The sequence below is a fragment of the Lutra lutra genome, chromosome 8, assembly GCF_902655055.1.
Source record: "Lutra lutra chromosome 8, mLutLut1.2, whole genome shotgun sequence".
NCBI lineage: Eukaryota > Metazoa > Chordata > Mammalia > Carnivora > Mustelidae > Lutra > Lutra lutra.
In genome coordinates this window covers 138,608,573-138,621,234 of record NC_062285.1, presented here as the reverse complement: position 1 = coordinate 138,621,234, position 12,662 = coordinate 138,608,573, and the positions used below count along the sequence as shown (strand labels likewise).

General features: G+C 56.6%; 1 protein-coding gene across 1 annotated transcript in view; it reads left to right on the top strand.

Annotated features, from left to right (window-relative positions):
• Window positions 1-10,593, top strand: part of ARFGAP3 (ADP ribosylation factor GTPase activating protein 3) — a 47,105-nt gene extending 36,512 nt beyond the window's left edge. The window contains exons 13-16 of the mRNA XM_047741015.1: window positions 835-958; window positions 1,603-1,693; window positions 7,920-8,041; window positions 9,523-10,593. Coding sequence (XP_047596971.1) covers window positions 835-958; window positions 1,603-1,693; window positions 7,920-8,041; window positions 9,523-9,540 — 355 coding nt within the window. The 3' untranslated portion in view covers window positions 9,541-10,593. The remainder of the gene's footprint in view (window positions 1-834; window positions 959-1,602; window positions 1,694-7,919; window positions 8,042-9,522) is intronic.
• Window positions 10,594-12,662: the final 2,069 nt, after the last annotated feature.

Here is a 12,662-nt window from a genome sequence, read left to right as displayed (position 1 = left end):
TTCTTAAAATAATTACTTTGAAATGTGTTGGGCAATTCCTTGGCGTCGGTTATCGGAGAACTATTGCGTCCTCTCTGTGGCATCTTGTTTCCTTGATTTTTCATGTTCCTTGGGGTCTTGCCTTGCTGTCTTTGCATTTGAAGAAGCGTCACCTCCTTCCGTCTCTACTGACTGGCTTGGGGTGACAGATGCCTTCAGCAGCAGACATGCTAGGGATTCTGAAGCTTTCTCAGACCTTTCCTTTTTTTTTTTTAATTAAATTAGCATATAATGTATTACTGGTTTCAGGGATACAGGTTCGTGATTCATCAGCCCTACACACTTCACAGCGCCCACCGTAGCACATACCCTCCCCAGTGTCCATCACGCAGCCTCTGATGAGTACTGCTGTGCTTCTGGCATCTCCCAGCCCCTAAGCCATGCAGATCACCTCAGTGTTCCGGGTAGGGTGGGAAAGAAGAGGCCTTCTGTGCAGTGTCCCACACAGCTGGGAAGTCAGGCACCCACTTACCACCCTCCCACCTCCCCCCGTGGGAGATACTGTGGGCCAAGCGGATCTCCAGTGGTACTGAGCTGTTCCACTGGGGGGACACGGGGGTGGTGACCCAGGCAGAGCGAAACTGTTCCTCTTACCCTCTTCAGTGGGTCTGATCTTGGATTGTTTGCTCCAACAGTGTGCTGGGACCTGTCTGCTGCTCTCCTACACACCCATAAAGGCATTCTTGCCTGTGGACGATGGCCAAAATTGGTGTTCTATAGGGGGATGATGGTAAAAAAATTTCTATTCCATTGTCTTGCTGACGTCACTCCTGTTTTGGCTGTTGTTCATTGTAGATCTACTGCTCGCCGTAAGCCAGACTACGAGCCAGTTGGAAATACAGATGAGGCTCAGAAGAAGTTCGGGAATGTCAAAGCCATATCGTCAGATATGTACTTCGGAAGACAAGCCCAAACTGATGTAAGTGTCCAGAGAGTTTGCGTGTGGGCCCCGCAGAGCAGGAAGTGAGCAGGGACATGAGGATTGGGGCAAGAGGTGATAGGCCCAGAGCGAGGTGGACTCGGGCTGCGAGAGGCCGCTGCCCCTGGGAGCTGGCATCAGGACTCGAACCCAGGTCTTCCTGACCACTCCCCCAGGCAGCCCCAGCCAGATGCACAGCTGGCAGGTAGGGACCAGGTCTCATGTTTCTCTAATTCCTTTCTCAGTATTTTGAACAGACATCCATTTCCTATCTTTGGAATAAATTTCCGGCAATTTTCAATGCAGATGTAATTTACTTAATTTTTAAATTATTATTAATGAAGTTAAAGGAAGTAGACATGTTTTTGGAGGGTAGATATACTTACCTTCAGGTTGTCGCATCTTAAGGAGTCTCGCCAAGCACAGGGATCTTACGGCAACAAGGGGGCCTGAGGCTTTGTTCTAACGTGGGCGCACCTGCACCGAGCTCTGGGCCGGGCGTGTCACTGACGGACGTGTCCTCCTTGCTCTCTGCTTTCCCCTCGTACTCAGCAGTGCTCAGATGTCGGCTCCGAGCTGATGGTTTTTGCATAATTGCTCACGGTATTTGGAACCTAACGTTTCCTATTCTTTGTCTTCTCCAGTATGAGACCAGGGCTCGGCTGGAAAGGCTTTCGGCGAGTTCCTCCATAAGCTCAGCCGATCTGTTCGACGAGCAGAGGAAACAGTCAGCAGGTACAGTGGCAGGGCAGTTGGGGGGGGCGGGGGGGGGCTCACAAGCCTGGTGGCCGCTGTGTCCACGGCACCAATGCTGTTTCTTTGCACAGAACTTCATACTTTTCTTTCTCTCTTTTTTTTGAGGATTTTATTTATTTGTTTGACCGAGAGGAGAGAGACAGCAAGAGAGGGAACACAAGCAGGGGGGAGGGGTAGAGGGAGAAGCAGGCTTCCCACCAAGCAGGGAGCCCAATGCAGGGCTCGATCCCAGGACCCTAGGGTTGTGACCTGAGCCGAAGGCAGAGGCTTAATGACTGAGCCACCCAGGTGCCCCAAACTTTGTACTTTTCCAAGATTATCGGCAACCGTTCTATGATGCTTTTCCTCCTCTGTGAGTTAGAGCAGAAATTACTGTTATTCCAGGCTTTGTGTGTCAGGAAACCGGGTCACAACATTTCACCAGCGTCCCCTAGGTTGCCTGACAAGTCTTCCTAAAACAGGGTCTCCTAGTCCAATGGGAACGTGGTGTCTGATATGTGGTATCGCGGCCTTGTAGGGGGACAGCTGTGGGCTCCTAGCGTCACTGGCCACTCCCTGCCCGAGACCTTGAGCCTTTCATGGCACTTATAGCCTCCGATTCTCCTCTGCGAAGTGGCTGGGTAGTATGTCCCTCACAAGGTGACGCTGAGGCTTCAGTCACGTGGGGGTCTGGCGCGGGGCCCGAAGGAGGCAGAAGCAGATAGAAAGGGGACTGCACCAGGCTCCGTCTTCCAGGGAAGGCAGAATGTGGCCTTGGGAACAGACAGGTGGAGAGGAACTTGCTGTCTCCCCCATCCCTCTTAGGGTCCAGACCCCCTTAAGGAGAGTCTGGGAGCCGCAAGGAGTGAGTGCCCCTCAGAGCCCGGGCCCACCGTGGACGTGCCACTCTCCACTTGTACCTCTGGGTCCTTGAGCCGTGTTGGATCCTGCCCCAAGCCTCAGCCAGGCCGCAGGGCTAGGGGAAGGCTATGTGTCCCTCCTGTGTCACAGCTAAGGGTCAAGGAGCAGTGTCCTCTGGGGTCATTTCAGGAACTCGCTCAGCAGGGGACCCCAAGGGGAGGGGATCTCCCAGGCCCAGGACCACCTGCACTCCCTCGTTCCTGGCCCTGGAGGAGTTGCCCGCAGGCACAGCTGACCAGCGTGAGCAGCCACCAACAACAGCTGTTTTCTGAGTCCAGTGAGAAACGGCCTCAAGAGAGAAGGTCATAGGGCCGACCCAAGTGCCTGGGACTTTCAGAGATGGGGTGTGGGGATGTCAGAGGATCCCGTGGCCCTCGGAGCACAGTGAGCGCGCCGGACTGCCGGGGGCTGTGGGAAGGAGCGTCCCAGCCTGGAGAGTCCGCTGACCCCAGGGACGGGTGGGGGTGCTCGATGCTGTACCTCGGCCTCACACAGTGGGGTGGGGGCTCTCCGTCAGGCCTCTTTCTGAGCTGTTTTCTACACTGAGTCTGGGTGGGGACAGGGGTGGCTCCCAGACCTGTGTTCTGACCTCAAGGCTCTCAGCATCCTGGCCTCTTGTCCAGGCAACTTCCTTCTCGGCCTGCCCCAGCAGAGGGGTGCTAGCCCTGCGCCCTCCCGGAGGGGAAGCTCTCTGCAGCCCCACTTACCACCCCCCCCACCGTGGGCCTGTTCTGGGTCACCTCACAGCCCTGGCAGGAGTCAGATCAGCCCAGAAAACCCGACTTGTTGAAAATCGCCCCCCACCCAGCTGTGTGTGTTTTTGTAATTCAAATTGTTGGAAGTTTTGCCCTGAAACATTGTTTGTTAGGGGGGAAAAAAAAAAGCAAAAAAAATATTTGGAGATCAGATGAAAACAGCCTTTCCAATTGTTGAAGGAAAATTGTGGTTGGCCTATGTTTACTTTCCTGTCCCCTTTCAGAGAACAAAGGTCCTTTAATTGTTTGGGCCTTGGGTGGGTCCCAGACAGACTCCGTCCCTGGGAACTCACGGTCAAGGTGAGAGTGCCCCCTGGCATGCCCACGGAGGGTGCCTCCTCCCTCCCCGGCCCCCCTCCCTCTCTCCCTCGTCCAAGTCCACAGCTCCGACCCTGGCCTCCCTCACTGCGGCTCGTCCGTCAAGCCCGTCTTAAAAGTTGCCTTCAGGAACTTCCCCAAATGCAAGGGCATCGAACAGCTCTTATTAAATATTTCCTTCTTGTTTAGAGTGTGTTTCAGCAAACAGCAGAAGCTGGATTAAGGGACTGTTCTGTGTTGCTTACGTTGGAAGCTTTCCTGTCTGTGACACATCAGTGTCCTTGAGTAGATCCTGATAAACCTTTATAATTTCTCTGTGGTGGGGGGGACAGGTCCGGATCTGAAAGGCCTCCTGGTGGAGTAAAATGCTTCCTGGGGATGTGGTTAACCAGGGAGTCCTGACGTTGACTGAGGGCGTTTCCCTTTCAGGGTCTTGAAAGGGCCAGATGAGAAACAGCCGCTCACACCCACAGCCCATCTGGCCCAGTGTCGGTCCCCGTGGTCACACCCCAGAGCAGGGTCAGCTGGGGGACGTGGGACTGCCATCAACCGTGCTGACTTGCGAGGTGGCTCCTGAGGGCGTGGAAGGACAGCAGAGGCCCCTTTGGGAGCGGCACTGGAGCAGAAGTGGCTCCGGGCAGAAGCCTGTCCCCTCAGGGTGGTTCTTCCACGCTGGCTCCTTGCGCTCTTCAGGTTCCCGAGTGTTTGCTCCTGTCCCCTCGGGACGCCTTGGCCACCCCCCACTTCCTCCTCACTCAGGTCCCGAGCCCGGGCACGCGGCCTCTTCAGGGCCTGCAGATCTCCGAGCACTGGTGGTTCTGTCTGGTCCGTGGGTGACCGTGTTTGTCCTGCGTCACAGATGTGTGGTGGCCTTGCCAGCCCAGATTCAGTGGCAGACCAGAGTGTTGGTGACGTCCACGGGGCTGCTGGGCTGGTCGCGAACGGTGCCCCCGCGGCGCTCTGTTCCTTCCGAAACTCGGCAGTCCTGTCACCGCGGACCTCCTTTCTCTCCGTTCGTCTCTGTTCCAGGGAAATGTGTACATGATGCTCCACCGCAGCCTTACTGTTGGAGGAGCGGGGAACTGCCCTGCGCTCCTCCCGCTCCGGCCCTACAGAGCCGCCCTCCCGCCCGTCCCTGCTTCCCGCTGGGTTTTCAGAGTTCACCCTGGTCACAGTGGGGTCCAGTCCTGCCCCTGGCTGGGGTGCAGCTCCGCCACCCAGCGCCGGCCGGTGCCTGGCTCCCATCCGCCCTTCCCGGAGTGGCGTGCGCCGCCCTGTCCTCTCCCCGGAACCAGGCCTTCCGAGGACCCTCTCCCCCTACCCGGGACAGGACCTGTCCGACCTCGTCTCTGCACGCCGGGCGCAGAGAAAGCCCCTGGGGTCTGCGGAGCACATGGGTGCTCTGGGGCCGTGTCAGCGCCCCTTCCAGCACAGCCAGGAACAGACTCTGCGGCAGCTGTGAGGTCGTGGGGCTGGCACGGGGCAGCAGCGACGGGCTGCCCTGCCCGCCCGAGCTGTGAGAGCCGGTGCACGCCTGCGCCTGCTCTGCTGTGAGGCTTCTGGAAGCTTGTGTCGAGGGCCACTCCCAAGCCTGCATCTCGAGTGGCTGTGCCAGGCAGACCCCTGCCGACCCACAGTGGCGCGGGCAAGTGTTCGCTGGTGTCCCCGGCCTTCCAGACTCGACGTGGGGCCTCCACACTGATGGCCTCTGCCCGGGCCTGGACCCTCCAGGGCCTCTTCCCCTCTTGCCATCTTCTGGTGGCTCGAGCCAGAATCCTGGGAGTCCGTCATCCTTCATTTCTCTCTTTCCCAGCAACTGCCCACCCCCCAACAGCCAGTTGGTCCAGAAGCCTCCTGGGGACACTCAGACGCATCCCCTCCCCCGCCACGGGCTTAGGCTCCGCAGCAGAGACGCCAAGACGGGCTCTGACTGTGGCCACGCTCTCTTCCTATTGTTGTCAGTTGATTGTCCGCCTTCCTCTGAAGGCAGTGAGCTCTGGAAAAGAGGGTCTTTGTTGATGTCCTTAGCACGGAGCCCTCTGGGGCCATTTTGGGAACGGAGAGCAGTGAGATGGGGCACCTGACCTAGACCCTGGGTCGGGGAGCCTCTTCCTGAGGAAGCAGCTCGGGCTGTCATTTCCTGGAGCCCCGTGTGCGGCCGAGCACTTAGCCGGTGCTGCAGCCCTCAGCGGGGACACGGCACCCAGACGCCCACAGAGGAAGGAGGCTTCACACCCACAGCAGACCTCCAGTCGAGCCCAGGGCCGCGGGCGGAGGGTGGGAAGGCGCCTCCTTGCCGGGGACCTGGCAGCTGCTCTGGGAGTTAGCAGGCTGCTTACGTTCCCGGGGGCTTAGCTCATTAGTGAAGTTGAAGGAAGGAAGGAAGGTGCATGTTAATAGAGGCTAAAGCAGACCCGAGTTTGTTTCTCTTATGGTGTGATTCTGGGGGACAGTTTGGGACGTGCACGATGTTCCCAGATGCCACGGAGCCAGGCCCTTTTCCTCCTTACTGCTCATGACCTCCACGTTGTACCTCACCTCACGCCAATTATGGCCGCTCGAGCCCCAGGCATCACACCTGCATCCCAGGCAGCAGGAAGGAGGAAGAGGGCGAGGAAACAGCAGGCCCCAGCCCTGTAAGGCACTTCAGCTTAGCACGAGTGACCAGAACTCTGTCACCTGGACACACCTTGTTGTGGGGTTAGAACTGGGGAAGGGTGGGAGAGTGACGCTGGGAAGCTGGTGTCACCTCAGGGCCCCTGCGGGCTGCACGTGGTCAGGGAGGGGTCATAGCCCAGAGCGTCTGCCTTAGCTGTGCTTGCCTCCTCACACATTTCTCCAGTTGGAAACTGTAAGTGGACGTGCTCCTGCTGTCCCCACTGCAACCCCTGCTCCAGACCCTTCCAGCCCCCTGGGGCCTTGCCGGGTGATGGCGCGGCTGGGACCCTGGCCCTTGTGTACTCAGGATCTCACGCTGGCTCCTTGTTTGCTCTAAAGACCCAGCTTTAATGGCTGGGCTGGGATTTGAACCTGAGATCCAGTGGCTGGGCTGGGCCTCCACTCTGTTATTAGCAAAGGCCCCCTCCCTGCATGGTGGACTCGGGAGCCGTGCTGTGGGTTAACACAACGTCCCTTCCGGGCGGCGTCCTTACAGAAGAATACACTCATCCCTTCTGTGTGTTCTTGGGAAGGGGACTGGCTTCTGTTGCTGAAGGGGCAGGTGGGTGCATGTGGGCGGTGTGGGGCCGCTGGGCGTGGCTCCCCAGAGGACCTGCAGGGTTGGGGCCCCCCGAGCCCCTCCCGCTCCTCGTGACACCTCCGTGACAAAGGCCCACCACGAGAGCCTGCTTGTCAGCTTGGGGTTCGCACCCCTTATTGTGATAACACTGACGCTCTTCACCTGCGTTGGTGGAAACAGCGCCTCTGCTTGTGTTGGGTACCCAACGTGGATGCCGAGAAACCCAGCCGCGGCGGCCTTGGGAAGGAAGGCAGGGCGTCTGGCTCTACCCAGTGAGCGGGGCTCCAGCTAAGAGTCTCAGAACAGCCTCAGGGAGACACTTAGGCTCTGGCTCGCCTCCCTGGGGACCCTCCCTCCTGTCCTGCGGCATGCTTCCTCTCCCCACCCCCACACTTGGCGAGTGAGGGCTTTGGTGGCTGCAGCAGGGCCTTGGCCCCACCGGTGACCCCGGAGCAAGCGGACAGCTCCTCTCCCTTGGAGATACACAAGGCCCAGGAAGGCTCTGATCGGCCAGGCCTGGGTCCCATGCCCACCCCTCTGACCGGAGTCCCGGGGGCTCCCCGGAGGAAGGGAGGGGGCTTGCACAGAAAGCACATGCGAAGTAGAGATGTCTGCCCATCTGCCCTTTACCGAGTACTCACCTGTCGGATCTGGTGTTGAACACCCTCGGGGGGAGACCAGGAACCCAGAGATGGTGAGGAAGCTCTCCACAGACACACAGCTTCAAAGTGGCAGGGCCATCTTTGAACCCCTGTTGGCCGCAAGGCCCAGCACTGCGTCTCCTCTCACGTGGCGTCTTGTGGCTGGTTCGTGGTGAGGCTGGCACCAAGTCCTGACCCCAGGGCAGGCTTCCTCGCCCATAACCACAGCCGCTGCTCGTGGGCAGTGGGAGGGGAGGGGACCCCACGTTCCCTGAGGTCATCGAGGGCCCGGGGCAGTGGCCCTGCTGTCTGTCGCAGCTGCGGAGTGACAGTGGGATCTGCTCTGTGTGCAGGAAACTACAGCCTCGCAAACGTGCTGCCCACGGCGCCCGACATGGCCCAGTTCAAGCAGGGAGTGAGGTCCGTGGCTGGGAAGCTCTCGGTCTTTGCTAACGGAGTCATGACTTCCATTCAGGTCGGTGACGCTGGGGTGACGGGAGTGGAGCGGGGTGGTGGCTCAAAGCTTCGAAAGTGAGATTTGGGTCACTCTTCAACTGCCGGCAGATTCGATTTCATAGTCTTGACCGATACGCGTGCGACAGTGACGCAGGTGGTCGTGAACACCAGAAACTGTCGTTTTATTCTTGTTTACATTTTCTAGTTGGTGACCCTTGGGGAACGGTTACAGGGGTTGTCGTAATCCTGACTTACTTCTTTCCTTTATTGGGACAGAGAAATAGTAAGAGGGAAATAAAAATGACCTGTTATCCCCCCTCATGAGGAAAACTTCTGTTAATGCTTTAGTATATTTCATGTTAGCTTTAGATTCCCATCCATATCCTTTTAAAATTCAAACGGGATTATATTGTATATATGATTTGACACTTTCTATGATGTTTTGTTACAAGCATTTCCTATGGTTGTTTTTGTTTGTTTGTTTGTTTTTTAAAGATTTCATTTATTTATTTGACAGAGAGATCACAAGTAGGCAGAGAGGCAGGCAGAGAGAGAGGAGGAAGCAGGCTCCCCGCTGAGCAGAGAGCCCGATGCGGGGCTCTATCCCAGGACCCCGGGATCATGACCTGAGCCGAAGGCAGAGGCTTTAACCCACTGAGCCACCCAGGCACCTGGGTTGTTTTTTTTTTTTTAAGATTTTATTTATTTGACACAGAGAGAGTGCACGTGTGTGCCCAAGCAGGGGGGAGGGGCAGAGGGAGAAGCAGACGCCCCACTGAGCAGAGAGCCTGATGCGGGGCTCGATCCCAGGACCCTGAGATCATGACCCGAGCCAAAGGCAGACGCTTAACCCCCTGAGCCCCCCAGGAGTCCCCCCCCCCCCCCCCGCTCCGGGATGCTATTATTAACACAAAAACCTGACCAGGGGCAGCAGTACCTAATGGATGTGGCTCTGGTGCCTCTGGAGGGGCTTCCCAGGGTGGGGGGTGGGGACGGCTCTTGGTCTTCTCACTGCCCTTATAACCGTGGGTTAGAATCCCCAGGATCTTTCATGTCCCTGAGGTCCGCTGAGCCCACGCCAGTCCTTCCAAGCAGGTGACATCTGTAGCTTGTGGAAGGTCATCCCCATGGTCTAGGTCACCCCCCATAGCTTTATTTCCTGGCTACAGAAGCAGACGTGCAAGGCCAAGTGGCTTCCGTGGGAGACGGCTTGGCTGAGCCAGCATTTCAGGGTTCAGGCTCCAGTGTGCGCCCCTGCCCTCCCCTGACACCTGCCTCCCAGGGGCTCACCCCCCAGATACTCCCACCACGTCCCACAGCGCGGAGCCGCAGATGCCACTCAGAGGTGGGGGAAGGGTGCTCTTGTGGCTCAGGAAGCCAGGGCCACGAAGCTTCCAGTTACCGTGGTGGGTGGGGGAAGGCCAGCCTGCCAGGCCGTGGAGTGTGCTCCCTGCGAGGACACCCAGCGCGAATCCGCCCTCCTTGGTTCTCTCCCGGCAGGATCGCTATGGCTCCTAATACCCCCTCGGCTGACACCTGTTCCCCGGGGAAACTCTCCCTCTGTGATCCAGTGACCACATCGCAGACCGCAGCTGGGACCAGCAGATTGTTTTGCTACTTTGTCACATGGTATATATGTATTACTGATTTTTAGCATTTCTTTGGAGAAATTCTCATTTTTGATGTAGTAGAAGCTTTATCGTAATTCCTATTGTGCATTTCCTCCTGCACACGCCCCGCATTTGGGCAGAGGCGTGCATATCCTTGCTTGATTTTTGTGGAATCTAGTTCCAGCAGCCGGAGGGCCTAGAGACCAGGGCTTCTCCCCACTCTGAGGACAGAGCCTTCCTTGTGGGGGTCGGGGGGTCTCGGGTCTCGGTGCTGAGTGACCTAGGGACTGAGGGCCCCACGGGCCGCCGATGCTCCAGGAACCTGGAGAAACGAAATTCACAGCACGCATTTCCTTCAGAAGGAAGCAAAGAATAAAAACAAAAGACCAAAAATGTCTAATTTGACAGATTGCTTCCTTATATTTATGCATATTAAGGGGATTTCAAAATAATGTTGAAAGTCGTCTGTCCCTTTGTAAATGTTTATTTTGTATGATCTATAAATTAAAAAATAATTTTCAGTGAGTACTTTTAACAAACCTAAGCTTCTGCATTGCCAAGGGAATCAGTCTTTCCACATGGTGTTGTTTGAACCGATGGGACCTGGGAGGTGAGAATTCCCTGAGTGCATTCACAAACAGAGAGCACGCAGAGTTCAAAATGAAGAAGAAAATAGACCCACGGAAAAGACTTCAGTGTATGGGAGAAGAGTAGTTGTAACTGGGTAGTTTTGTTAATATTTTTTATCTTAATCTTGGTTTTCAAAAAATTACAGAATGTGTATAAATGAATAAAGACAAATAATTTGGCTGTGTTTTAGACAGCATTAGAATATATTGTTCAGCACGGTAAAATATATTTGAAATTTGATGAACAGAAATGTGGTTTCCACTGAATATTTTGTGAATTTTTCCTAAAAGATCAAATTTGTGGACTAAACATAATAAACCCCTGCAGCAGATTGTGTCGCCTATTTTTTTCTTTTTTACAAAAACTTTGGTAATGAATCTGGTAACGCAGGGCTCCTGGTATAACGTGGGCGCACAGTTGAATCGCGACGTAACTACGAATGCACCTGTTTCTAGTGGATGTTGGGTGTCATGTTGTAGCCCGGGAGGTGGCAGGCGGGTTGTCCTTGTTGAAAGTGAGGACGCGCACGGTGGTCTCCTCCACGCCCGAGGTGCTGCTGTGACAAGGTGACACAGTCCTGGGGCGCTCAACAGAGCGTCTGGAGTTTCTCACACCGCTGAAGGTCCCACCGGAAGTCCCAAGATCATGGTGGCATCAGGGGTGGTTTCTGGAGAGGTCTCTCCCCCTGGCTCCTGGAAGGCTGCCGCCGCTTTGTCCTACAGCAGCCTCTCCTCTCACAAGGGCACCAGCCCTCTACAATCTGGGCCTCACCTCTCTTAACCTTAAGGACCTCCTTAAAGACCCACCTCCAAATACACTCACTCTGGGAATTACGGCTTGGACATACGAATTTTGGGGGGACACAGTGCAGTCCACAACAGTGTCTCAAAAAATCCCCACCCTGGGTTAGCCCCACTCCAGGCTAGGGCCTGGCTCCTTCCATCTCGGGGGGAGGGGGTTGCAGCCCACGTGGCCTGGCTCCTTCCATCTGGGGGGGGTGTTGCAGCCCACGTGGCCTGGCTCCTTCCATCTGGGGGGGGGGGTTGCAGCCCACGTGGCCTGGCCCCTTCCATCTGGGGGGGGTTTGCAGCCCACGTGGCCTGGCTCCTTCCATCTGGGGGGGGGGGGGGGTTGCAGCCCACGTGGCCTGGCTCCTTCCATCTGGGGGGGGGGTTTGCAGCCCACGTGGCCTGGCTGTTTTCCCATCCCTGAACTTCCAAGGAAAGGCCTGGAGGAGCCCCAGCCCCAGCCTGACCTGGGCACCCTTTCTGGGCTTTCCTGCACCTGGTTTGATGGCCCAACTGTCACAGGTGTTCAGAGGAGACCTCTCAGTGCCTTTGGTTGTGGGGCTCACCCCCTCCCCCCACTGTCTGTGGGAGTGCGTGTGCGCAGCACGTGACTTGTGTTTGTGGTCCTGACCTGTTTATCCGGGGCCCTGGTGTTCGTTTGGTTTCAGTATCCGTGTGAATGCTTCATATATAGTAAGGATATTAGTTAATAATTGTTCTAACAAAACATGTTTTGGACCTATGGATTGTAGGAAATGGTGCTACCCCACTTGGTGGGTCTGGTGGAAACCGGCCCAGGCTGGGCTGAAGGGTGAAGCTGGGTACTTTCAAAAAAGGTATTTATTGTGCTGCAGTTCTTGGGAACAAAGCCAGTAAGGACCAGATGATGTTTCTGAGAAACTGAGAAAGTCAGGGGGCGGGGCTTATTTTCACAGCCTTGAGCAGAACAAATTCTCCTCGGAAATGCAGAATTTTTTGATCACCTTGAAGAGCCGTTGGGAAGTAGGTACACAGCCGTGAACAGAGCGGTCGGCCTGTGTAGCGGGTGTTGTGGGGAGAGGGCTTCCCCGGGCTTTTACCTCCCACCATCAGGCCCCCAGGAGGAAGAGGAGGCAGCCTGAGCTCTCTTGGACTCTGGGCTCAGGCCCCCCCACCCCCGCCAGCTTGCAGGAGTAAGCCCTGCACCCCTGCCCTGCCCTGCCCACTGCGCCCTTCCTACCCTTCTAGGTGCTCAGCCCGGAAACCTGGTGGTCAGATATGACCCCCCGCCCCTCTCAGGAATCCAGCAGCACCACCCCCAAGGCGCACCCAGAGTCTCGCACACCCAGAGCCTGGGGTCCCTGCAGCCCGGGGTCTGCTCACTGGCCCCGCCCGTCCCAGAGCACAAGCTGGGGTCCTCACCTTCCCCCCTGCACTGCCCCTGCTAACCCACTGTGTCCCTTTCTCTGCCCCAGGACCTTATCTTCCAGTCTCCTTCCCCAGGAGCAGTCTTCTCTAAAGTAACCTCCATGACCCTGATCTCCCAGGAGCAGTCTGCTGCCCCCTCCTTTCCCAGACCTCCCTCTCTCTTCTGTGTGTTTCCAGGCCACTGGCATTGTCCTCCCAGCTCCCT